The following is a 24,811-nucleotide window of genomic DNA, read 5'->3' as shown; positions in this document are numbered from 1 at the left end:
GGTATTCTGAGCCCTGCTACCCTGCCAACCTGTGCAACCCACAGATATTGGGCATCTGCCCATCATATCCTGATTTTGTACTCCAGAGCTGGCTCCTCAGGGGACTACAACAGGGCAGTAGACCTTTCCACATTCTGGGGAGTAATTTAGCTTGAGCTCCTCCCTGCTCACCACCTTGCCCGTTGTCACTTTATGCCCTCTCTCCTGGCCTCTGCCTCACCAAGGCCTTGTCTTTACTGTCCAGGACCCCAATGCAGACACCGAGTGGAATGACATCTTACGCAAAAAGGGCATCCTGCCCCCGAAGGAAAGCCTGAAGGAACTGGAAAAGGCGGAAGAGGAGAAGCAGGAGCAGAAGCTCCTCTGCCAGTCAGTAGGTGAGCTTACTCGTTTCCTTCCTTTGTTCCTGCCTGGCTTTGGTGTTTTTATTTATTTTGTTTTTCGAGACAGGGTTTCTCTGTGTAGCCTTGGCTGTCCTGGACTCGCTTTTGTAGACCAGGCTGGCCTTGAACTCACATCGATCCACTTGCCTCTGCCTCCTGAGTGCTGGGATTAAAGGCATGCGCCACCATGCTCGGCCCAGCCTGGCTTTGGAAACAAACCCCCAGCTGCTGTAGTAGAAGGCGGGTCAGGTTCCCCCAGCACCCCAGCACCAGTTCAGATCTGCTTGATCCCTGCTGAGTCAGAATGTGTGTGAGGCCAAGGCATCTCTGTGGTAGACAGACACCTTCGGGGTTTCCGAAACTTCCCAACCGAGAGATGTTGCTCGGAGGACCTGGCAGTTTTGCCCTGTTTGTTGTGAACATTTATTTAGAGGAGGATGTTTTAAAACGTGTCCAGCTTATGTTTATTGAGTGATTGTGGTGTGTGTGTGTGTGTGTGTGTGTGTGTGTGTGTGTGTGTGTGTGCGCGCGCGCGCGCATTGGGTGTGGGTAGTGGGGATTTAGTGGAGCACAGGCCGGACAGGAGCAACAGCTGTAAGAGGGGTTAGTGTGGAAGGAAGGAGGGATGGATGCTGTCCATTGGGCCAGAGGGGAACCTCACTAAGAAGGTGAAATCTGAGTAGACTGGTGAGGTAAGGTAAGCCATAAGCTACTTGAGCAAGAAGAAAGGTGGCCTCCGGTCTTAGAGAGTCCTCGAGGAGGCCTTTGTGACAGGGAAAGCAGCGGAGGGCCCGCCCACTGGGACCCTGAATAGTAAAGAGGATAGCTTTTCTGTCAAGTTATTGGAGGCTGCAACCGAATGGCATGTCCTGTATTTTAACAGTGGAGACACTGCTGCTAATGCAAAGTCAGGGAGCAGGGAGAGTAGTCTAAAACTAAGGCAGTGATTCAGGGAAGAGACGCCATTGGCTTGGACCGGTGTGGTGGAGGAGGAGATGACAGGCGGTCAGAACTGGGCATGTTTTGAAAGAGGGCCAACAGAATTTGTGGATGGATCCCAGTGTCAAGTGACAGGGAAAAGACAAGGGACACAGCCTGGCTTGAGCAGTCTGATGGGTAGAGGTGCCCTGTGCAGGGTAAAGGTCAGCAACTGTTTAGGATGTGTTAACTTGAAGAGTTTTTAGTTACAAGCGCATATGTCTCTGTCTCTGTGTGAGTGTGTGTCTGTATGTGAGTGCAGTGTCTGCAGAATTCAGAGTGCCTTGGATCCTCTAGAGTTGCAAGCAGTTGTGAGCAGCGTGACGTAGGCACTGGGAATCAAACCCCAGTCCTTTAGAAGAGTAGCAAGTACTCTAACCACTGAGCCATCTCTCCAGCCCAACGTGGAGATTCTGAATAGAGAAATGGAGATGTTAGGCAGGGAGTTAGGTATGTTTTTATTGAGTTCCAGAAGTGTTGATGTTATTTTTATAAAATAGTGCTTGTTGCTTTTAGTTTCTCTCTTAACCTGGCAACCACACAAACAGCTGAGACTCCTTTATATTTCTTTAAAAATAAGCTTCACAACACAACCTTGAGCAGTGTAAGTCTGTTCTTAACCCTCTATGTTACCCTGACACCGTCTCTGCCACAATCCCAAGTTACTTGTTTGTTAGTTCTTTGGTTGCTCCAGCTGAACCTCTTTCCTCTTGCACTTCTGCCTGTGTGTGGCTCAGTCCCCTGGCTGCATTCCCTACTTCCTCCTCTAACTCCTCCTCCCCTGGCTGGCAGGAAGTCCAGCCCTATTCTCTCCCCCTTGCTCATTAATTGGCTATAACATACTTTATTGACATATCAGGGGGACAATTAAGGGGGCACAGTTTATAAAACATTTAGACAGGACAGTCTCAGAACAAAGATTGCAACCAGACATGGGAGGTGGGGGCTGGGGGGTGGGGGTCGGGATAGAAATCAGCATTTGAATTATACAATAAAGGAGTCCACATATTCCTGGTACTGTGGAATTAGATTCACTTCCCAGTGGGGATAGATAAGAAGAAAAGGAGCCAAAGAACTGGGTCCTGAATTTTAATCAGCAAAGTGCTCCTGGGTCAGGCACAGGGCAGTCCTCAGGGTAGGCACTGGTGGCCTGCATGAGAAGCTGCTCATCATTAAGGGCTTAGTGCCGGACTTGACACCAAGGAGCAAAAATACTTATCACAGTAAGAATGAGATGCAGATTTCATGGTGCAGGGAGGTAGTTGCCCGCCACTTGGGCCACGTCATCCTGGGGTGGCTCAGTGATTAAGAGCACTTGCTGCTCTTGCAGAGGACCAGGTTGGGTTCATAACCACCTGTACCTCTGGTTCCTCGAAATCCAACACCCTCTTCTGGCTTCTGAGGCATTAGGCATGCATGTGGTACACGTATGTGTGTGCATGCAGGCAAAACACTCACATATGAATAAAGGAAACTTGTTTGTTTTGAGATAGTTTCACTTTGTAGCCCTGGGTGGCCTAGGACCCACTATGCAGACTACCTGACTGGCTTCAAATTCAGAATTCTAGCTGCCTCTGCCTCACAGTGCTGAAATTAAAAGTGTGTGCAATACCACTCCTGACAATAACTAAATCTTAAAAAAAAAAAAAAAAAAAAAAAAAAAAAGAGAAAAAGAAAGACAGACCAAGAAATGATGACCACCTGTAGGAAGGGCGTGCTTGCGTTTAGAGGACCAGCTATCTTCTCTACCTCCTGGGATGATGTGTGGCCAGAATGACCTATGATAGGGTGTTGTTGTTTTGATTTAATAAATTTATTAAATATACAACAAGCCAAGGTAAAAGAGTAAATAGCAGATACTAGGAGTGTCCGAACAGGTGAGGCTTCCAGGTAAAGGGACAGACATCAAAGATAGAGATGGCATCTTCAGATCAGCACTCACAACTTCCTGTGGCTGAGCGTCCTGTCCCATGGCTGAACTTCCTGCGGCTCAGCTTCCTGTGGCTCAGCTTCCTGTCCCATGGCTGAGCTTCCCACTGCTGAGCTTCCTGTGGCATGCTTCCGGTCCCATGCCTGAGTTTCCTGTCCTGTGGCCGAGTTTCCTCTGGCTGAGCTGAGCTTTCCGTGGCTGAGCTTCTGGCTTCTCTTTCCTACAGCAGTGCTTCAGTATCGTGGGATAAACCAGCAGTTTTCACCTTTGGGGGTCGGACAACCCTTTCCCAGAGATCACATACCAACTACCCTGCATATCAGATGTTAACATAATAACTTAGGACAGTAGCAAAATTACAGTTACGAAGTATCAGTGAAACTAATTTTACTGTTGGGGGTCACCACAACATTGGCACTGTATTTAGGGTCACAGTGTTAGGAAGTTCAGAGCTGCTGAGATAAACAGTAGTAACATCTGTGGGAACATTTCACTCCTGGCTGTTGTCAAGGATACAGACTTGGGAACCAGCGCATCCCACCTAAGCAGCCGGGGAGGATAATTAAGGAAGAACATGCTTGGGTCTAAAATAGGGTAGGAGACAACCCCATGCCTAGAGCCAGCCTCTCAGCGAGCTCAAAGAGCGCGGCGCACAGGGCAGTTTACCAACAATGTACATTGTAGGTGATACGAGCTGCATTAGGACACCAACCCACGAGCACATCCTGAAGACCAGAGCAGGCAGCTTCAGGCAAACGTGACTCTTGTTTCGTGAATCTGAGAAACTTGTCATTTGTGTCCTTATAGAGCAGTGTGACAGTAAGAAGGGCAGTGGCAGGCCCGTCTTTTTTAACAGTGGTGTAAGTTTTTGTCTTTGGGCTGGCATCTTCCGGAGCTGTGTGCACACATGTAGGAGAAAAGGGAAAACTAACGTGTGTTTGTTCGTCTTTGCATTGTTATGCTTCGGTCAATGAAACCAAATGCAGTGAAAAGGTATGAAGACATGACACTGGAGGAGCTGGAGGACAACGAGGACGAGTTCAGCGAGGAGGACGAGCGTGCCGTCGAGATGTACCGGTCCGTACCGTCCCGCCCTCGGGGGTTGTGTGCTGGGGCGCGTGGCACTGGAATGTCTGTTTTCTGCCTGAGATCACATGGGGAAGGGCTTTAATTTGACAATGATATTATAAATTTCAGCCAACTGGTCTTAGCCTTTTGCCAGGAAGCAGCTCAGTAAGCCAGGCTTAAGGGATTTCCTTCTGAGCGATGCTCAAGTGGGCGAGTGCAAAGTGTGTGTCTCAGTGCTCTCCTCCTGTTGTGCAGGCAGCAGCGGCTGGCTGAGTGGAAAGCGGCCCAGCTGAAGAACAAGTTTGGAGAAGTTCTGGAGATCTCAGGAAAGGATTATGTTCAAGAAGTTACCAGAGCCGGCGAGGGCTTGTGGGTGGTCTTACACCTGTACAAACAAGGGTGAGCTGACGCTGATCCCCCCCAGACGTGATCTGCAAAATGTTGGTTTGAATCTGTGTTCAGTCTATAAGAGACTTAACCTATATAAGAGGTTTGGTCTTACGTTTTGTTTTATCTGCACTTAACTGATTGGCCTAAATCTTAATGGTCAGTTTTCATCTTAAGACTTAGATTAATGTTTGCAAATGCTCTGCTAAAAGCATAGAGCAAGGACTTAATTTTCTTTTATTTAAAAAAGAGTGTGTCCAAGTGTGGTAGAACACACTGGCAGTCCTACCAAGAGAGGCTGACACAGAACAATGACAGAGCTCAAGACTAACCTGGGCTACATAGCAAGTTTGAAGGCAGCCTGGGTTACATGACAAGACTCAAATCTTAAAAACACACACACACACACACACACACACACACACACACACACACAACAAAAACTGAATTGCCCATCTCTGTAGAGGAATTGCATTTCAGAATTCGATGAAACCAATGAACTTGCAGAAGGCCAGAGATAACTGCTGAGTGACATTGTGGGTGACTCTGTGGGTGACATTGTGGGTGACTCCGTGGGTGACACTGGGTGATGTCATGGGTGACATTGTGGGTGGCTCCGTGGGGGACACTGGGTGACACCGTGGGGGACTCTGTGGCCTCCACTGTTTTCTTGCCATTCAGGCCTGTTCCTTCATGTCCACAGGCTGCTTTTTGAGCAGTCACTTTAAGGCAGGAAGTGCTTTCTGGCCTATTTCACATGCTTCTTGCGTGCTCTTCAGTGGTTTTTTTTGTTTGTTTGTTTTTGCTTTTGTTTTTCGAGACAGGGTTTCTCTGTGTAGCCTTGGCCATCCTGGACTCACATTGTAGACCAGGCTGGCCTCAAACTCATAGCGATCCACCTGCCTCTGCCTCCTGAGTGCTGGGATTAAAGGTGTGCGCCACCACGCCCGGCTTCTTCAGTGTTTTTTAAACGACCCTTGCAGTTTTCAAAGCTATCAAAGCCTTTTCTCAGACTTACTGTTAAATTAAATTGAATTTGGATTCAGAGTTGTTCACTTTCTCTGAATACACTAGAATGAATATTTTTTTTCTAGAAACGTGAATTCATCCTGCTGTAGCAAACATCTTTTCGCGTCAGTAGATGGAGCACTGGCCCTGCTGCCCACTCAGGTCACACTCTGTTTTCTCTTCCTCTGTTCCAGGATTCCCCTCTGTTCCTTGATAAACCAGCACTTGAGTGGACTGGCCAGGAAGTTCCCCGATGTGAAATTCATCAAAGCCATCTCAACGACCTGTATCCCAAATTACCCTGATAGGAATCTGCCCACAGTATTTGTCTATCTGGAGGGTGATATCAAGGCGCAGTTCATCGGTCCTCTGGTTTTCGGTGGCATGAACCTGACGAGAGATGGTGAGGCGCTCTTGGGAGCCTGAGGCTGCTGTGGGAGGTGGGCGGGGACACCCTATACAGGGCGTATCAGTTTCCTTTGCAGGGATCACAGGTTATCCAGTTCACCTCTGCTTCTGCATGGCTAAGCTAGAATTTCTCATGCGTGCAGTCACCAGGAGCACTGAGCTGGGCTCTGCTGATCTCGGTAGAAGAGGTGCACTGGGCTCATGTATTTTCATATCAACATCAAATATATTTTGTCTATCTGGCTAAATAACTTTGTTTACAAGCGTAGCTTAAGATCACAGTTTTTGCTTTTAGTTTAGCCTACATGTTAATAACTCTTGCTAATATGTGTTTGCATTTCTCTATAGTCTTAGTTGACCCAGTAGTTTTAATTTTTAAATTTCATTTAATACTACGTCTTAACTTTGGAAGAATTTTTAAAAATTCCTTTATACCTGCTACCTATGGAGTTAAATATACATATGATAATATGACACAGACTATGAGGCTAGAGGTATCTCTATCAAGTGAAATTCTTTATCTCTTTCTTGGAATATAATATATCCAACTACTTCACCTTTCTTCCACAATAGACTTTTAAACATGATTTTATATATTTAACATGCAAATATTCAGCTTGAAAAGGTAGAGACATAGGCACATACGTAAGATATGTCAGGTATGTTCCAGCATTCAGAGGCATACAATATTACAAATCAATATATACATGTTTTTATCATCTTCTAATTATACTGTGAGAGGACGTAGGCATATGCCTTAGTCCATTTTCTTTTGTGAAAACAAAAACTACCTGGAAGAGCTTTACATCTACTTTGTGAGCATGTCACAGATGTGTAATGCATTATTAACTGTGGCCACTATGAATTGAACTCAGGACCTCTGGAAGAGCGGTCAGTGCTCTTAACCTCTGAGCCATCTCTCCAGCCCAAGCGTTTTCATCTTACATCAGAGAGTTTTTACCATCTGACTGTCTGCTTTTACCTGCAGCCCGAGCATCACCACTCAGATCCTGTTTCCTGGGGGACTTTAAGGTAGCTTGATAAAGTAAAACTGGCTGCAGGACTATCTAAGAAAGGAGTGCTACCTGGGATTCTGATGTCACTTGACTTTGCTCCCAAAGTTGTCCCACTGTGTGGCATTTCACTGATTCTAAAGGTGGAATCTAAATATAGAAGCTGTTTCTTGGGCACCTGTCCTTCACTTTGTATTAATTTACTTAATTACTTAATTACTTGCGTTGCACGATGCTTTGCCCTGAGTGAAGAGGACACCAAACACGAAGCTGGAAGTTCCTTTCCCTGCGGCCATGAGCTTAGGTTTCACAATCAGGCTCAGACGGTCTGCAGGGCTGTTTTCTCTAAACGCTTCGTGGAGACGTGTGGGCAGAGACACCGGCATCGGCCTGCGTGTTGTCCTTTGTGCCTTACTGTAGTTTCACGCACGTCCAAGTTGTGTGGTATTTACTTCGCTTGCTCATCACCTGAAAGGCATTTCAAAGTGATGGGGCTTTCCTTCCTAAGAAGAGGAGGAGGAGTTGTTGTTGTGGCTTCCTCCTCCTCTTCTTCCTCCTCTTCCTCCTCCTTCCTTCTCCTCCTCCTCCTCTTCCTCTTCCTCCCCCCTCTTCCTCTTCCTCCTCCTCCTCTTCCTCCCCCCTCCTCTCCCCTCCTCTTCCTCCTCTTCCTCTTCCTCCTCCTCCTCCTCTTCCTCCTCTTCCCCCTCCTCTTCCTCCTCCTCCTCCTCTTCCTCCTCCTCTTCTTCCTCCTCCTCCTCTTCCTCCTTCTCTTATTCTTCATCTCATCATTTTCTTCATCTTCTTTTTGGTGCCTTAAAACTATGGCTTTAAAATTGTCCTTAAATTTTGATGGTCCTTTTTCTTTTTAACTGAGGAAAATTTTAAATTGTGCTGATGGGCTCTGGGTGGGGACCCCTTTGAGGAGACCTGGTGTCTTATGTGATTTCCTTTTTCTTTGTCACCAGAGTTGGAGTGGAAACTGTCTGAGTCGGGAGCATTCAAGACCGACCTGGAGGAGAACCCCAAGAAGCCCATTGAAGACGTGCTGCTGTCTGCAGTGCGTGGCCCTGTCCCCATGAGAAGGGACTACGATTCCGAGAGCGACTAAGACAGCAGCTGCTGAAACTTTTTGAACTTTCTTGACATGACACATCATCTAGATTTTTAGTAAGAAAAAAAGCAAAAGGGTATCATTTTTGGTTTTTAACCTTTTTATAATTGCTTAAATTTTATACATTTCAGAAATAATCGTTGCTGGATTTTTGTTTTTAATTCCTGGAACTTTTTTTAAAATTAATAATGTTTCTTTAAGAAAAATTCAAATGGGCTGGAGAGATGACTCGGTGGTTCCAAGCATGTGGCTGCCCGTCCAGAGGTCCTGAGTTCATCCCCAGTAGCCACATGGTGGTTCACAAGCTCTTCTTGTATGCATGAAGTCAGAGCACATGTGTACATGAAAAAAAAATAGTGACTAGATCTTTAAAAAAGAAAAATGTAAACACGCTATTATGCCAAATGTTTTCCTACATGTATTTCAGCAAACCATGAAACTAATATTTTTTGACATGCAACTATATAGAAAGGAATATGGAATTTTAAAAATGTGAATAAGTTAAATAAACTATTTAAAAAGTAACAATGTAAAAGTGAGCACTAAGCTTTATAGTTAGACAGTTTCTTTTAATTTTATAAAGCTAGTAAAAGAAGGATCAGCTAAAAGAAATGGCTGGTAATATTTTTGAGCAAATGCTGTTTTATCAGATTAGCTGACAGATTTCAATTTACTCCCATGTTTATTTGTTTTCAGTTAAGTCTTCTAATTAAACTAATGTGTATCTCAGGCTGTTAAGACACCAGCCAATCTTTGTGGTGGTGTGCACCTGACATCCTGGCACTGTGAGGCAGGGGCAGGCAGGTCTCTGAGTTCAAGGCCAACCTAGTTTGCAGAGTTCCAAGGTAGCCAGGGTTACACCACCAAAACCCTGTCTCAAAACAAAACTAGAACACCCCAAAAGATATCAGCTGCTCTTGGCTGTAGGTCTTTTTAGATTTGGTTATGGGAATAACGTTTTAGTGCGTGCACACAAACACACACACACGCACGCGCACACTCACAAGCTCTATCTCAGTTGATTAATAAAAGTTTGAGGATGTTTTGTGAGCCAGAATCCTGTAACTTGACATTGATAACATTTGTAATATTTTTGTTGAGCGATGTAGCATGTTTCAGTCTAAGAACACAGGATTTGTTCAGATGATATTGTAAAGTTTGTTTTTTTGTTGCAATCCAAAGACTGACAGTGAGAAGGGGGCCCACTTTGTATGTGAGAATGCCTGTTTTCCATTACTTGAGAGCCCATGCGGCTGAAACAAAGTGTCTCAGGAAGTGGTTCCTTCAGAGGCACTCAGGAACTTTCAACAGCAAGGTTGGAACACAGGAGATTTGTTGCTTGTAAAGGTTTTGTGTGGCTGCCAGGAGCATTGCTGCCTTCGAGCCTCTGCAGTGGCTGACAGCTGGAAAGTTTGAGGCCGGTTGGCCTTAGAGCAGTGGTTCTCAACCTGTGGATTACGACCCCTTTGGGGGGGGGGGGGGATGTATATCAGTTTGTTTGGTTTGTTTTTTGAGACTGAGCTCTGTGTAGCTTTGGCTATCTTGGAACTCACTCTGTAGACCAGGCTGGCTTCAAACTCACAAAGATCCTCCTGCCTCTGCCTCCTGAGTGCTGGGATTAAAGGCGTGCGCCACCACCACCCGATTCATATGATTCATAGCAGCACAAAATTAAAGTTATGAAGTAGGAACAAAGATAACCATGGTTGGAGAGTCACCACTACATGAGGAACTGTATTAAAGGGTCGCAGCATTAGGAAAGTTGAGAACCACTGCCTTCTAGCCTGAATTTTTACACTAAAAGAAAAGGGCCGTACCCAGATGAAGGCGGTGTGCACAGTGGTGCACAGGAGCTGCAGGCTCGGTTCTTCTGAGGAGCTCATCCAGGACCTTACTGTAATCAGCACTGTACCACTTTGACCCAAATGTGAACACTGCCTCCATGCCAGATAGGGACCTTGCCAACTGATGGAGTGATGGCAAGGATTGGACCACAGCAACAGCCCTGGTGCCTCTGCCCTTGGCTAGTGAGCCCTGCCTGCTCACACATGCTGGCACCCTGGCAGCTGTCTGCACTAGAGGACTAGCGGCATCTTCATTCTAAATTGGGATTGTGATTGGAGCCTGGGCTGCCAGTGTCTGTAGCTTAGTTAATTCTGGGGCATACCCTGTGGTGCTTGCCACTCCTGCCCTCTGCTCTTCTGTAGCATGTAGATGTGACAGAGTAATGAGACTTGATTCTTTTTATTTTTAAGTTTTAATTTAGCTTTTTTACTGATGTGTATGTGTTTGCATGCATGAGTCTATGAGCATCACATGGGTGCAGGAGACAACAGAAGCCACTGGATCCTCTGGAACTGGAGTTAACAGGCAGTTGTGAACTGCTGTGTGTATGCTGAGGACCAAATGCATGTCCTCTGTAAGATCAGAAAGCTCTCTTGACCACCGAGCATCTCCGTAGCCCAGAAACGTGCTTCTTAAACATGGACTTCATCTAATTGCATAGCAAGAGATGCAGATGAATCTGGGGGACCTTGCCATTTCAGAAAGCATCAAAGCACTAGACAACAGGGAAGGAAGGAATGTCCAATGTGCAGTGATGGGCAGGTCTCTAAGCTGCAGTGATGGGCAGGTCTCCAACCTGCAGTGATGGACAGGTCTCTAAGCTGCAGTGATGGGCAGGTCTCTAAGCTGCAGTGATGGGCAGGTCTCTAAGCTGCAGTGATGGGCAGGTCTCTAAGCTGCAGTGATGGGCAGGTCTCTAAGCTGCAGTGATGGGCAGGTCTCTAAGCTGCAGTGATGGGCAGGTCTCTAAGCTGCAGTGATGGGCAGGTCTCTAAGCTGCAGTGATGGGCAGGTCTCTAAGCTGCAGTGATGGGCAGGTCTCTAAGCTGCAGTGATGGGCAGGTCTCTAAGATGCAAGTGATGGGAGGTCTCTAAGCTGCAGTGATGGGACAGGTCTCTAAGCTGCAGTGATGGGCAGGTCTCTAAGCTGCAGTCTAAGCCTGCAGTGATGGGCAGGTCTCTAAGCTGCAGTGATGGGCAGGTCTCTAAGCTGCAGTGATGGACAGGTCTCCAAGCTGCAGTGATGGACAGGTCTCCAAGCTGCAGTGATGGACAGGTCTCTAAACTGCAAGGATGGACAGGTCTCCAAGCTGCAGTGATGGACAGGTCTCCGGATGCTAAAGCTTGATCAGCTGAAGTGACACAGTGACTCTGAGGTTGTACCAGGAGCCATGCTTAGGTAGGCACCCCATTCTTAAAGTGCAGTGTTGCAGGATATTTGATCCCATTGTGAACTCCCCAAGATTGTAAACTGTGAAAACCTGTTTCTTGTTTGGTGTGGTTCAGCCCTACACACTCCTTTAATCCAAGAACTTCCTGTTTATCATAAACAGGTGATTATGGTGTGGCTCAGCCCTAGCACACACACCTTTAATCCAAGAGCTTTCTATACATGGGCTTTAATAGAGTTAACCCTAGGTCAAGAAGTGGAGCAAAAAACCGGCTGACAGGGATTAAGTAGATAGGAGGGACTTTGAGAGATGGGTGTTTAAGGCAGTGTGGAAAAGAAGGAGCTCTTTAGCTTTTTGACATTGAATTCTTGGCTTTTTCCTTGTGGGCTCTCAGCTGAGCTGGCAAGTTTGGCCTAGAGTGTTTTGGCTTTTTCCTTTGGGACGATAGTTAAGTAAGAAGGTCAGCTGGGTGCTTTCTCTGCCTCACTGAACTAGCAGATTTTCACCCCAGCATCTGGCTCCTGAGTCTTTATTGGTAAAATTGAACCATTGAGATTTTTTTTTTCTTCATTATAACAACACTATAGTGTGTGTATGTGTTTGTGTGTTTATGGTCAAAGGTCAAGGTCAGTGACAGGTCAGGCTGACAGCGACCCATTTCATGATGTGATGGAAAGGGCGCCTTCCCTCTTCGCTTCCTTCCACAAAAACCTACAGTCAAGACTTAATCCCAGCAAACCCCAGCTAAGGAACATCCTGCAAAATAGGTGACTGGGACTCCCCAAACTTTCCTCAAACTCAAAGGGGAATCTGAGAAACTGTTACAGCCAAGAGACATGGCTGCTCCATGGGTTGTGAGTTTCTGCATGGGGTCCTGGGACAGAAACAGAGTATTAGGTAAAACAAGTGGATTTGGTCACTGTCACTATTGAGAAGTTACATGGAAGGACATATTGATATCAGCCAAGAAACTGAGATAAAGGGCACTCCATTAACTTTCTAGTTAAAAAATTAAAAAGCTATACCAAAAGTTTCCTTTTAAAGTATGGTAGCTCATGAATCATGCCACAAACGGAAACCAACTCCGGAGGGAAAGCAGTGCTCAGTTTGTGACTGTCCGGTGTCTGTAAAAATATGTTGTCACTAACGGGCTACCCAAGTCTTAGTTACGACCTACCCAAAAGCAGGGCCCTAGCTAGCACTTGGGTTCAGTGTTTGAGAGAGCCCAGGCTGCAGAGGAGAGGGCTGAGAAAGGAAGGCAGGATGGGAGTGGGGAAGATTGAGGGCAGGGCTGGAGGGGACAGAGAGGCAATCACTGGGTAGCCCAGACACCCTCCGGTGGTGTCCATCCACAGATGGGAGCCTGGGTTTGGGGTTCCCTGTTCTCAGCTCCCAGGTGAGGGCTGCTCTCTGGGAACATTAACTGTGTATCTTAGCTGCCCTTGCTCAAGAGCAGAGGGAGTGTCTGCCTTGGAGGAAGACCACCGACACTGCAGGCGCAGCATGGTTCTGAGGTTCCGAGCTCAGGGGAAGACCACAGGCGCTGCAAGTGCAGCGCGGTTCTGAGGTTCTGAGCTTGGAGGAAGACCACAGGCGCTGCAGGTGCAGCGCGGTTCTGAGGTTCCGAGCTTGCACATGCCTGGTTTTACTCATTTAGAAGAGATTGCTTAAGTATCCAGAGATGGAATTTTTGTTACTTATCTTTACTGTGCCTATATTTGAAGGAAAGCAAGCAAAAGGAATTGGGTACACTTTTTAAAAATTTCCGTCATAAGTTACATTGGGACCAGTTTCTACCTCCTATTCTTCCCTGTCCTCATCCCCCTACCCCCTGCCCCCAGACACACTTCCTGTCTTCCCCAGATCCATTCCTCCTCTGTATTCCTTCAAGAAAGTGCAGGCCTCCTAGAGACATGATCTGACCACGGCATAACAAGTTACTAATAAGCCTAGCTACAACCTTCTCATGGCCGAGGCAACCCAGAAGGAAGAGTCCCAAGCACAGGCAAGAGAGCCAGAGACAGCCCCTGCTCCCACTGTTAGGAGTTCCACAAGAACACCAAGCTACAGAACCATCACATATATACAGAGGACCTAGCTCAGATACATACAGGCTCCCTGGCTGTCGGTTCAGTCTCTGTGAGCACCCATGAGCCCAGGTTAGTCGGCTTTGTGCGTATTCTTGTGGTGTCCTTCACCTCTCTGCCTCCTACAGTCTTTCCTCCCTGTCTTCTACAGGAATCCCCCAGCTCTGTTTAATGATTGGCTCTGGGTTTCTGAATGTTTCCATCAGTTGCTGGATGAAGCCTCTCTGATGATGATCATCTCATTGACACCTGCTCCCCCCCAATCATGTTGGTTTTATCTTGGGTCTCTGGGCTATCCAGCCTCTGGTTCCTGGTCATCCAGGCCGTGCCAGGCATAGGGGCCCTCTCATGGCAGAGGCCTCAAACTGGACCAGTCCTTAGTTGGCCACTCCACAAGTTCTGTGCCACCATTTCCCCAGCACATCTTGCACAGAGGACAAATTGTAGGTGGAAGGTTTTGTGGCTGGATTGGTGTCCCATTCCCACTGCTGGAAGCCATGCCTGGTTATAGATGGCCAGCTCAGGCTCTGTATTCCCATCACTAGGAGACTTGGCTAGGGTCACTCTAGGAGTTGGCACTACAGTAGGTTTCTGTGTGTATGCGTGTGCGCGAGCGCGCACACACACACACACACACACACACACACACAATGTTCCTCAATCCCAGCTGTCTCTCCTAGTTCTCTCTGTACATCCCCACCCTTCCCCAGTCCACTTGCAGAGTCTATTCTATTTCCTTTCCCAGGGAGATGCCTCCATCCCCAATTGAGCCCTCCCTGTTCCTTAGTCTCCCTTGGTCTGTGGGTTGTAGCATAACTGTCCTTTACAGCTATTGTCCACTCATAAGTGAGCACACACCATGTGTGTCTTTCTGGGTCTGGGTTCTCTCACTCAGGAAGATATTTTCTAGCTTCACCCTTTTGCCTGCAAATTTAGTGTTGTCATTGTTTTTAACAGCTGAGTAATACTTCAACCATTCTTCTTTTACCATTCTTCGGTTGGGGGATGCCCAGGTTGTTTCCAGTTTCTGGCTATTATGAATAGCTATGAACATAGTTGAGCAAGTGTCCTTGTGGTGGTGGTGGGAGTGCAAGCTTGTACAGCTGCCATGGAAATCAATATGGTGGTTCCTCAGAAATCGGGAGTCCATCTATCTCAAGATGCAGCTGTGCCACTCTTGAGCACGTACCCAAAGGATGCTCCATCCAACCACCAACTACCTCTGAGGCCTTCCCTGCCGATTAGGATGCTAGTGCTTTCTAGATTCCACCAGTAGGTGGCACACGTTGACAACGTAATCCTAATCGCTACCAATCAATGAAACCTCGATGAACCTGGGCTTCACAGGAGGAGCAAATGTGCTTTCAATCAATGTGGTGATGTAGACAGAGCCCGGGGTGGTGAAGATGTGTCAGGTTATTTTATTTTAGCTTGAACACCCTAGCTTTTAAATGTCCATTCTCTGGGTCTGTTTGTTCATTAAACCCTAGCGTGCTGAGGATGCCAGCAATGCTGTTATGGTCTCTTGAGTGCTTACTAAGGCAAGTGCAATTTCCTCAAAAAGGAGTAAAACTTCTGGTTAGTGGCCTTGGGGGACAGTTTCTTACTGTTGTAACACTCTATCGCCACAATGAGAGGTAGAAACAAGTTAACAGGCCCCTTGAAGCCCATGCTGGACTGATTTGAGCCAAGCGGCAAATTTACATGATAAGCCAAGGCAAAAGGTCATTACACAGTGTCTGTTACGTAAGTATACATGTGTAGTAAAAGTTTACCGACAGAAATGAATGTGTTGCCTCAGCACAAACTTTCTGTTCCTGGTGGAATTTGAACCGTCCAGAGGACAGCATATGCTACTGAGCGTCCCTCATCAGGGTCAGCAGACCTGTCACCTCCCGGACCTCTCCCTCGCTAACTGTGGGACGGTGAACTGTGTGAAACAGGACGTGAGCTGCCAGTGGCATCCAGCTTCAAACCGGAGGCATTGCGCTTGTCCATCAGGCACTTCCGTTGCAGAAATTATGAAGCTATCTAATAACAGTTATTGTAAGATCAGCCTATAATTATCTCAGTGGTGCTATCTAACCTGCTACCATAATCAATAAAGATACAGACAGCTTGTATTTCAGAACCGTCTCATTTTACCTGGGACTGGGCAGCTATTATAACCCTCTAAACTATCCTCATCACTTCCCAGCCCCCGTCCCAGGCCATCTGCTTTAATCATTCCTATCTGGGCTTCTTCCATCCATAATCCCAAAATGCTTGTTACTGTTCCTCATATGGGCGGCTCTCCTCAGTGCCCGGTGATCTGGCCATGTGCTTCTCTCCACTAAAAGCCATTTCCACTCTTCCTTCCTTCCTTCCTTCCTCTCCTTCCTTCCTTCCTTCCTCTTCCTGTACCTGTATCCTTTCTCTCCTGCCTCTTGGTCCCCCAAGCCCAGGCCTGAGAACCTCAAACTCCACCTCTCTCTCTTCGGCCAAATCCCAAGCTTTAGCATTTTTTTTTTTATTATTAACCAATCAACTTAAATAGGTAGAGCGAGGTTTATACAACAAGGACAGGTGTATGTGAGAATGTGGGCAGCAGCCAGATCACGGAGGGCAAGTACTTAGCATCAGAATACATAGCACCAGGCCAAGCCTCAACACACTTCTGTGATGTCAGTAAGGAACAAGAATATGTTCTTGGGGGCTGGAGAGATGGCTCAGAGGTTAAGAGCACCGACTACTCTTCCAAAGATCATGAGTTCAATTCCCAGCAACCACATGGTGGCTCACAACCATCTATAATAAGATCTGGTGTCCTCTTCTGGCTTGCAGGCAGGATATTGTATACATAATAAATAAAGAAATCTCTTAAAAAAAAGAATATGTTCTTTTTCTTTCAAATTTCATCTATGTGTTATTTCCAAATAACTAAAAATGTTTGGGCATGAGGCTTGTTGAGTTGTGTAGCTCTTATAACTAATTAAAAAAAAAAGTTTTGCTAGCAGTTATATTGCCCACAGTGTGGGATACTGAACTGAGAGCCCTGTGCACACTGGACAACCTTTGCTGAGTTCTGCCCTAGCCCATGAAACTGGTCAGTATTTCTTTTAGCTTAATTGCACCAACCTAGTGAACCATGAGAGGACGTGATGGGAACTTTGGACCTTCTGAAACCATGCTTTGGCAGTTCCGGTTTATAAGTAAGTCTGAAGCTCTGCTGGTTGGCCCAGATCCTTCCCTGCGAACTGATGACCTCTGGGCCAACCGAGGACAGTGTTGAATATGTCATGCTCAGATGGCATTGTGGGGGACTCTAAAGGCACCAACTGTCCTGAAATAATGGCTCCTCTGCTATCTTTGCTGTCTGTCACACCAGTAGATCTCATAGGCTTCTCATAGCACCTTTGGAGGGAGCATGACCTGCTTGAGCCTCTGTTTCCATGTCTATGCAGAGGAAGCAAGATATGCCCTTATTATGGGATGAAGTGAAGATGTGCAGGTTTCGTTGGTGTCTATGGCCTTGCTGTTGTGGCCACCGTCGGCATCCTACTTTTTTTTTTTTTTTTTTGTCTTTAGTTCGGGGAAGATTTCAATGTGGATTAGCTTCTTGATCTACTCCCCATGATTCTCAGGCCTCATATGACCTGGAAACATATACTGTATTTTCCAGACTATAAGATGCACCTGACCATAAGATGCACTCCAGATTTTAAGAGAAGAAAAACAGTAAAAAAAAAAAAAAAAAAAAAAAAAAAAAAAGCAATCAGACCATAACACACACCCTAATTCTCCAACAAACACACTTTTAGGGGGAAAAGTGCATCTTATGGTCCAAAAAATACGGTAAGTGCACCAGCAAAACTTAAGATTGCCATTTGGGAAACTTAATGAACAGTATTTCTTGTATAGTCTATTTATTCTTGCACTCTTCCATATTTTGTCTTAGTATGCTAAGAAACACTCATCTCTCTGGGTCATTTTTTTTCCCTTTCTGTTGTCTGAGCTAGAAGAAGCCTTTCTACCTAAAGTATGGTGTCTTTAAGTCATCACGTGTGATGTCATCATACCCAGGACAATTCTCCAGGAGATAAATTGCTATCTTATTGTTTTCTCCCACTGACTTGTCACTAAAAGCACTATGACGTCATAGTCTTGGGTTTTATCAGGCCACTCAACAGTGTGCCTCAGCCTCTAAATGTCAGGATGACATCAGCAAGAATGAGGAGGTGGGGGCACAGATGGGCTACCTGCGTTTGGTTACCTCTGGAAAGCTTTAGCTATGAGTTCTCAGTAGAGGCACGTTGTGTGCCCACACTCAGCAGGATAAAGGCCACTGGGGGCCAAGGTACCTACTCTATCTTTCCTTGCATTAGAATGAGCTTGAGACGAAAAAGGGCAGGACAGGAAGCAGAAGGGACATCTTGTAATGAGGGAGGGGGAATGGCCTTTGTAAGGGAGGGGGGAGTGTCCCTCGGGTCTTCTCATTCCATTTTCTTACCTTCCCTCCTCAAGCCAATCCTGCTGCCTCTAGTCTTGGAATATTCTTGGAAGAGTGACCTTTGAGTGTCAGTGACCACATGCTTATGTTTCAGTTGGTGCCAGTGGGTTGGCACAGAGTCCCTTGGGAATGGGTTCTGAGCCCTGTAGGGATGCCCTTCCAATGAAGTGGGAACTATATGGCTGTGCTGGCTAGTTTTAGGTCAGCTTGGCGGGAGCTAGACTTAACTGAGAGCCGAGAACCTCAACTGAGGAAAACGCCTCCATAAGATCCAGCTGTAAGGCATTTTCATAATTAGTGATTGACGAGGGAAGGTCCCAGCTCATTGTGGGTGGTGCCACCCCTGGGCTGGTGGTCTTGGGTTCTATAAGAAAACAGGTTGGGCGAGCCATGGGGAGCAAACCAGTTAGCAGCACCCCTCCATGGCCTCTGCATCAGCTCCTGCCTCCAGGTTCCTGCCCTGTTTGAGTTCCTGTCCTGACTTCCTTTGATGATAAACAGAGATGTGGAAGTGGAGGTCAAAGAAGCCCTTTCTTCCCAACTTGCTTTTTGGTCATGGCGTTTTATTACAGCAATAGAAACCCTAAGACAATAGGTTATTCCAAATGGATGCAGTTCACCCAAGAACTTGCTCTGCCCAGGCTGGAATGACCTGCTGCTAGACACACAGGAACGTGATAGAAGGAGAGAGAGAGAGACACAGAGACACAGAGACACAGACAGAGAGAGACAGAGAGAGAGAGAGAGACAGGGAGAGAGAGAGAGAGAGAGAGAGAGAGGAGAGAGAGAGAGAGAGGGAGAGAGAGAGAGAGAGAGAGAGAGAGAGAGAGAGAGAGAGAGAGAAGGGAGGGAGGGAGGAAGGGAGGAAGGGAAGGAGCATGGAAGACTGAATGCTAACAGGACAGGAGGTCTGTATGGAAGCCGTTCTATCCAGACTTTAGTTCATTTGGAAGGAATCGGCCAGATGGAAGGTTTCATTAATTTCTGATTGATACCTAGAATGGAGGAGATTTTAACTTGATCTCATGGCTCCCCTGTCAGGGTTGGACCTACCCTAGGAAACATTTGAGGCAGCAGAAGAGATGAGATTCTACTAAAGGCTACAAGCTTTCCTCTTATTGATAGGAATGTGCCAGTGGATGTGCAAATGCTTAAGGAAACAGAGAAATTCGGCTCCTAAGAGCTTCTTGGCCACCAAGGAGGTCCTTGATGGCCACTCTCTTGCTGTGTCCTCTTTTGGAGACAGCAGGCCTGCTGAGTAAGCACACAAGAATATGGGGCACAGGGACGGGAGAGCTCAAATGTGTACCCAAATAAAATGACTGCCAAGGGGGCTCATAGCTGAAGGCAGCAGTACTGGCTGCATGATGTAAATTAGTGCCTGCTTGCCCCGGGCCTGCAAGAAACCAGGTCAGGATCAGGAGTCTTCTGAGGCTGGTCTGAAAGATACAAAAGGAGTTGGCCTCTCCTAGGGAGATGAGAGGCAGGCACGTGGGAGACTTCTGTTAAGGTATGTAAAATAGGCAGATTTCCCCAGTGCCTCAGAGCACAGCCCACTAAGGCAAGACAAAGAACACAGGGTGCTGAGTGGATCCTAAGGCCATTGAATAGCTTTGGGTAGAAAGATTTGAGCAGTAGCAAGTTAACTGTCCAGTGATTTATGACCTGCCTCTGGAGCTCTTTGCCCTCAATTTCAAAGCTGTCTACTGCTTGGCTCCATCACTAGCTTCCACCTCCGGGCATGCTTCGGTTGAGCTTGCATTTACTCTGCTGTAAAATCCAGACTTCTTCATGTGGAATTCACAAGGCTGTGAGAATAAGAAATGCTAGGATTATACTAATGTACCTCTCTTAGAACAGGGTCTCCAATTCAGGAAAGTACTAGTAGAATCGTATGCCAAGCCTGGCGACCTGGTTACTACCGCTGCCCAACAGCCCACTGTGAACCTGGCTCCAGAAATGGCACCACTGCCATTGTACCTACAAATTTCATGGGCCAAAACAGGCCTCTGTGGTTATAACTTGTCCATGATCTACAGTGCCTTAGTGGGGGAAGAGATAAGAGGCAGGGACTCAGGGGCCAGGCCTGAAGCATCCTTCACAATGCTTGAGCCAGGCAGGGACTCAGGGGCCAGGCCTGAAGCATCCTTCACCATGCTTGAGCCAGGCAGGGACTCAGGGGCCAGGCCAGAAGCATCCTTCACCATGCTTGAGCCAGGCAGGGACTCAGGGGGCCAGGCCTGAAGCATCCTTCACAATGCTTGAGCCAGGCAGGGACTCAGGGGCCAGGCCAGAAGCATCTTTCACAATGCTTGAGCCAGGCAGGGACTCAGGGGCCAGGCCTGAAGAATCCTTCACAATGCTTGAGCCAGGCAGGGACTCAGGGGCCAGGCCTGAAGCATCCTTCACAATGCTTGAGCCAGGCAGGGACTCAGGGGCCAGGCCAGAAGCATCCTTCACAATGCTTGAGCCAGGCAGGGACTCAGGGTCCAGTCCTGAAGCATCCTTCACCATGCTTGAGCCAGGCAGGGACTCAGGGGCCAGTCCTAAAGCATCCTTCACAATGCTTGAAGCAGGCTGAGGTGGTGGCAAGGCTGGATGCATGGGAACCAATGATTAGCTTTGCCTATATGGACCATGAGAGCGAGTGGCCCCAAGTGGAAATTACGTGGCCTCCGTGAGATTCTAGAGCTTAAAATTTTCAAGATAGTCAAGGTCCAAGGGAGAGGGGCACCCACTTTTCTATGGGGTGACAGAGCACTCGGCTGCTCATTAGCCCTACACCACTACACAAAGGGCAGATCTCCTATACACAAGGAGAGAGCCCCGGGGACTCTCGGTTGCAGCCGACCAGCCTGACTAGAGGCTTCTCAGCACCAGAGCCCAGCTGCTGAGCCACCCTTGTTAGCCGAATGAGGTTGCATGTGTCCATTGTCTTAATTACAGGCTGTTATTTCATCTTAAGACTCCACAGTGAGATTAAGGGCACTGTCATCTTAAAAGCCATGGCCTAAAAACTCATCAGTGAATGAGAGGACAAATGTTCCCGTAGTGCTGGTTAAAAATAGGAGCAGCGGAGAAAGTGACAGGCCACGATGGATGCCATTAATATGTAATTACATTTACCGTAAATGGGAGCCTGGGGAAGGATCTATTCTAGGCAGGAAAGTCCTCCACACAGGAAACCCAGCAAGGCCACTCGCTGATGGCTCTGTGCTTTCTGAATCAACATTCCCTACGGGGGAGAGAGTGAGCAGTGCTGTCATTGTACCTAGTGCCCTGGGCCTAACTGGAGGTGCTTGTTAAAACTGTGCTCCCCACAAAGGGAAATGGGAACTGTGGAGTTCAACTTCTCTGTGGTTCACCGTTTCTAAGTTGTTCCTCAGCTGCCAGGCGCCGTAACTGAGCTGAGCAAGGGAGAGCTTAGTACCTCCCTTGAGTGAAACTAATTTACAGTTTTCAAATTTTAAAATACTGCAAAATTTAAAACAGTGCATCTAGAAATCTATGTGAAGAAAATAGACATCCTAAATCTAGCCCTAGATAAAAACCAGTCTTGTCTGTCTGTCTGTTCCTTTTAAGCGTAAAAACTATTTTACTAGAGTTTGAGAGAAAAATAACAACAAGGTAAGCAAGTGGTAAATGTTGGTAGCTGATGGGAAAGGCACAGGGGAAAGAATGCTGCTTTAGTTAGGGTCCAAGAAGGCAGGCCAGGTCAGCAGCTGTGTGGAGACAGGTGGGTGCCTTCAGAGAGAGTAATAATGCCCCCATGGTCTCAGGACAAGGAGGCATGGGACTCCAGCCAGCACCCAAAGAAAGATACAGTAAATGTAGAAAGGAAGACATAAGAGGGCGAGATGAACACTGAACGTGCAAGCAATTGTGTGCAGTCTGTATGTCAGTTCATAGGCACTCCTCCCATTTCCCAGCAGATAAGGCTCCCTGGTTTCTTCTTGGCCAGTGCTTTTGTTCATAAGGCTCGAACTAAATCACTAACTTTCCCCACTCCTGTTAGTTCTTGTTGGTTAGTCCCTAGACATTTTCACTTCTACTTTCACACATGATTTTGTGCATCTATTAATATGAAAGATCCAGGAATCATCGAGACTGGCTTCATTCACTTAATACAACTATCTCGAGCAGGGTCTACTTTCCTACAAACGATAAAGCTTGGTTATTCTTTACTGAAAAAAATCTTATTATGTACATTATCGCATTTCTTTACCCATTCCCCTACTGTTGGGCACATAGGCTGGTCCCATAACAGCCGTGCTGAACATTATATGCAGCCATCTCTGGGGTATGCTGACGTGGAGGCCTTGTGGTAAATAGCTAGGAGTAGAAGGTAGGTGTGGCTGGCTCATATCTTTAGTCTATGTATAAACCTGCCCACTAGCTGCCATAGTGGCAGGGTGTGTTTACATTCTCCACAGCAGTGTGTAAGGGTTCCTGTGTGTGTGTAGGGTTTTATTGCTGTGAAGACACACCATGACCACAGCGACTCTCATAAAGGAAAACACTTAGTTAGGGGCTGGTTTACAGTTCAGAGATGTGATCCATTATCATCATGGTGGGAAAGATGGCGGCATGCAGGCAGCCATGGTGCTAGAGGGAGTTGAGAGTTCTGCATCTGGATCTGCAGGCAGCAGGTAGCAAGAGTGAGTGACACTGGGCCTGGCTTGAACTTCTGAAACCTCAAAGCCCCACCCCCAGTGACAGAGTTCTGCCATCAAAGCCACACCTCCTAATGGTGCCCCTCACCATGGGCTGCCTGCTGCCATTTTCATTCAAATACCAGAACTCCCTGGCATTTCCACCAGCACTTGCCGTTACTTGCTTTTTAATGACTGTCATTCTGAGTGGGATGAGTGAGAATCTCCATGTAATTCTGTTTTATATTTTTATGACAATTAGTAAAAAAAAAAAAAAAATTCAGTTTGTAAAAAAATGTTTATTGATCATTAGTATTTTGTCTTTTAAGAACTATTTACTCATTTTGTTAGTCTATTTATCAACAGAGTTATTTGGGCATTTGGTTTTTTTGAGTTCTTTTTAGATATTAGTCCTGTCATGTTTAGCTAGCTAGAGTTCTTCCCATTCTGTCTCTTTGTTCACTGTTTTCTTAGAATTTATGTCTACAAGTGGTTTACAGGTTTACAAGATAAATGCATGTACTATTTATATCTAATACTAATGTTTTCTCTGAAAACATACCACTTTAACACTTCCACAGATATTTTGGTCAATTTCTTGCTCATATACCAAATAATTTTATTTTCATTGTCATAAATTGGTAATTTGCATTTCCTTTTTTGGTGAGGTGCTAAGGAAAAAACTCAGGGCCTTAAGCCAGGCATGGTGGTGCATGCCTTTAATCCCAGCACTCCAGAGGCAGAGGCAGGTGGATCACTGTGAGTTCAAGGCCAGCCTGGTTTACAAAGTGAATCCAGGACAGCCAGGGCTACATAGAGAAATCCTGTCTCGAAAAACAAAAAACAAACAAACAAACCCCAAGGCCTTGTTTGTATAGATAAAGGTTCTACCATTTAGCTATACCCCCAACCCTAATTTATATATCATGTTAAGAACTGTTTCTTTTCAAACATATTTTATTTACATATTCTTTTATTTTTATTGATTTATAGCCATTATTTACATACTAAGGGTATTAGCACTTTGGCATATGGCATGTTAGAGAGTCCGACAGTCTGATAGTTACTTAGGTCATAACTCTGGATGTTTCAAGCAGGCCCAGTGTTCTGTGACAGCCTGGATGATTCCTAGAGAGCCTCTGCCTCTTCACTCCACACTGGAAGGTCAAAGAAACTGGGTTATATTGTTTGTGAAGAGTGGCGGCAGTGGTGGCGGCAGCGGCAGCAACAGAGTGGATGCTCTCAGAACATAGGGGAGCAAAGGGGAGCAAAGGGGAGCAGGGGAGCAAAGGGGAGCAGGGGAGCAGGGGAGCAAAGGGGAGCAGGGGAGCAGGGGAGCAGGGGAGCAGGGGAGCAGGGGAGCAGGGGAGCAGCACAGGTTCCCGTCAGCCCCGTCCTATCTGCTAGCGGGTGCCGCCCACTCCTGGGAAAGCCCCTCTCCAGTTGATCCCTCTAGAAATCAACGTCCCACAGCCCTGGCCAGGTGCAGGCCTTAGCTGATCTCAAACCCAACCAAGCTGACAACCAAGATTAGCCAGCACAGCTTGTTTAATTGTTTTATTTTTCATTTTGACCACATGGAAGCGCTACAAAGTGAAGCGTTTCTGTATTTTCTCTTACGTCTAATAAGATCGGACCCATGACAACTTGAGTCCCAGTTTTTAAAATTTGCAGTGGTACAAAGTCAATCTTTTAGTTTCCCGTGCCATAGACACATTCTGATACCCACTCTCAGCTCAATGCTCACTACAGAAGATGCTATTACAAGACAGGCTTTGGGTTAGAAGACTGCCCAACTGTGGGCCCGTTCAAGTGGGCCAGCATGGGTAAGGTGGGCTGGGCCACGCTGTGGTGTAAGTTAGGTGCAGCAGACACATGTTCGGCGGGCTGGGCCGACTGTGGGTTTACTGAGATTAACGCCCATCTTAGCTGGGGCCTCTGCACTACACTTACAGGGGCTCGGGTGAAAACTTCATCTGGTTTTCTCTCATGCCCTAATGTTTTCCCCTTCACAGGACAAATTTGCACTGTACTGTGAGGACCCCAGTTCTATTTTGCTTC

At 46.7% G+C, this 24,811-nt stretch overlaps 1 protein-coding gene across 1 annotated transcript; it reads left to right on the top strand.

Moving 5' to 3' along the window:
• Positions 1 to 4,242: 4,242 nt before the first annotated feature.
• On the top strand, positions 4,243 to 8,398 carry Pdcl3 (phosducin like 3). The gene is made up of 4 exons (XM_051152749.1): positions 4,243 to 4,368; positions 4,615 to 4,758; positions 5,949 to 6,157; positions 8,141 to 8,398. Exons 1-4 carry the CDS (start codon positions 4,250 to 4,252, stop codon positions 8,281 to 8,283), a joined length of 615 nt encoding a protein of 204 aa, XP_051008706.1. The 5' UTR covers positions 4,243 to 4,249; the 3' UTR covers positions 8,284 to 8,398.
• Positions 8,399 to 24,811: the final 16,413 nt, after the last annotated feature.

The sequence above is a fragment of the Acomys russatus genome, chromosome 11 (genome assembly GCF_903995435.1).
Source record: "Acomys russatus chromosome 11, mAcoRus1.1, whole genome shotgun sequence".
NCBI classification, from domain to species: domain Eukaryota; kingdom Metazoa; phylum Chordata; class Mammalia; order Rodentia; family Muridae; genus Acomys; species Acomys russatus.
This window is presented reverse-complemented; position numbering and strand designations above follow the sequence as displayed.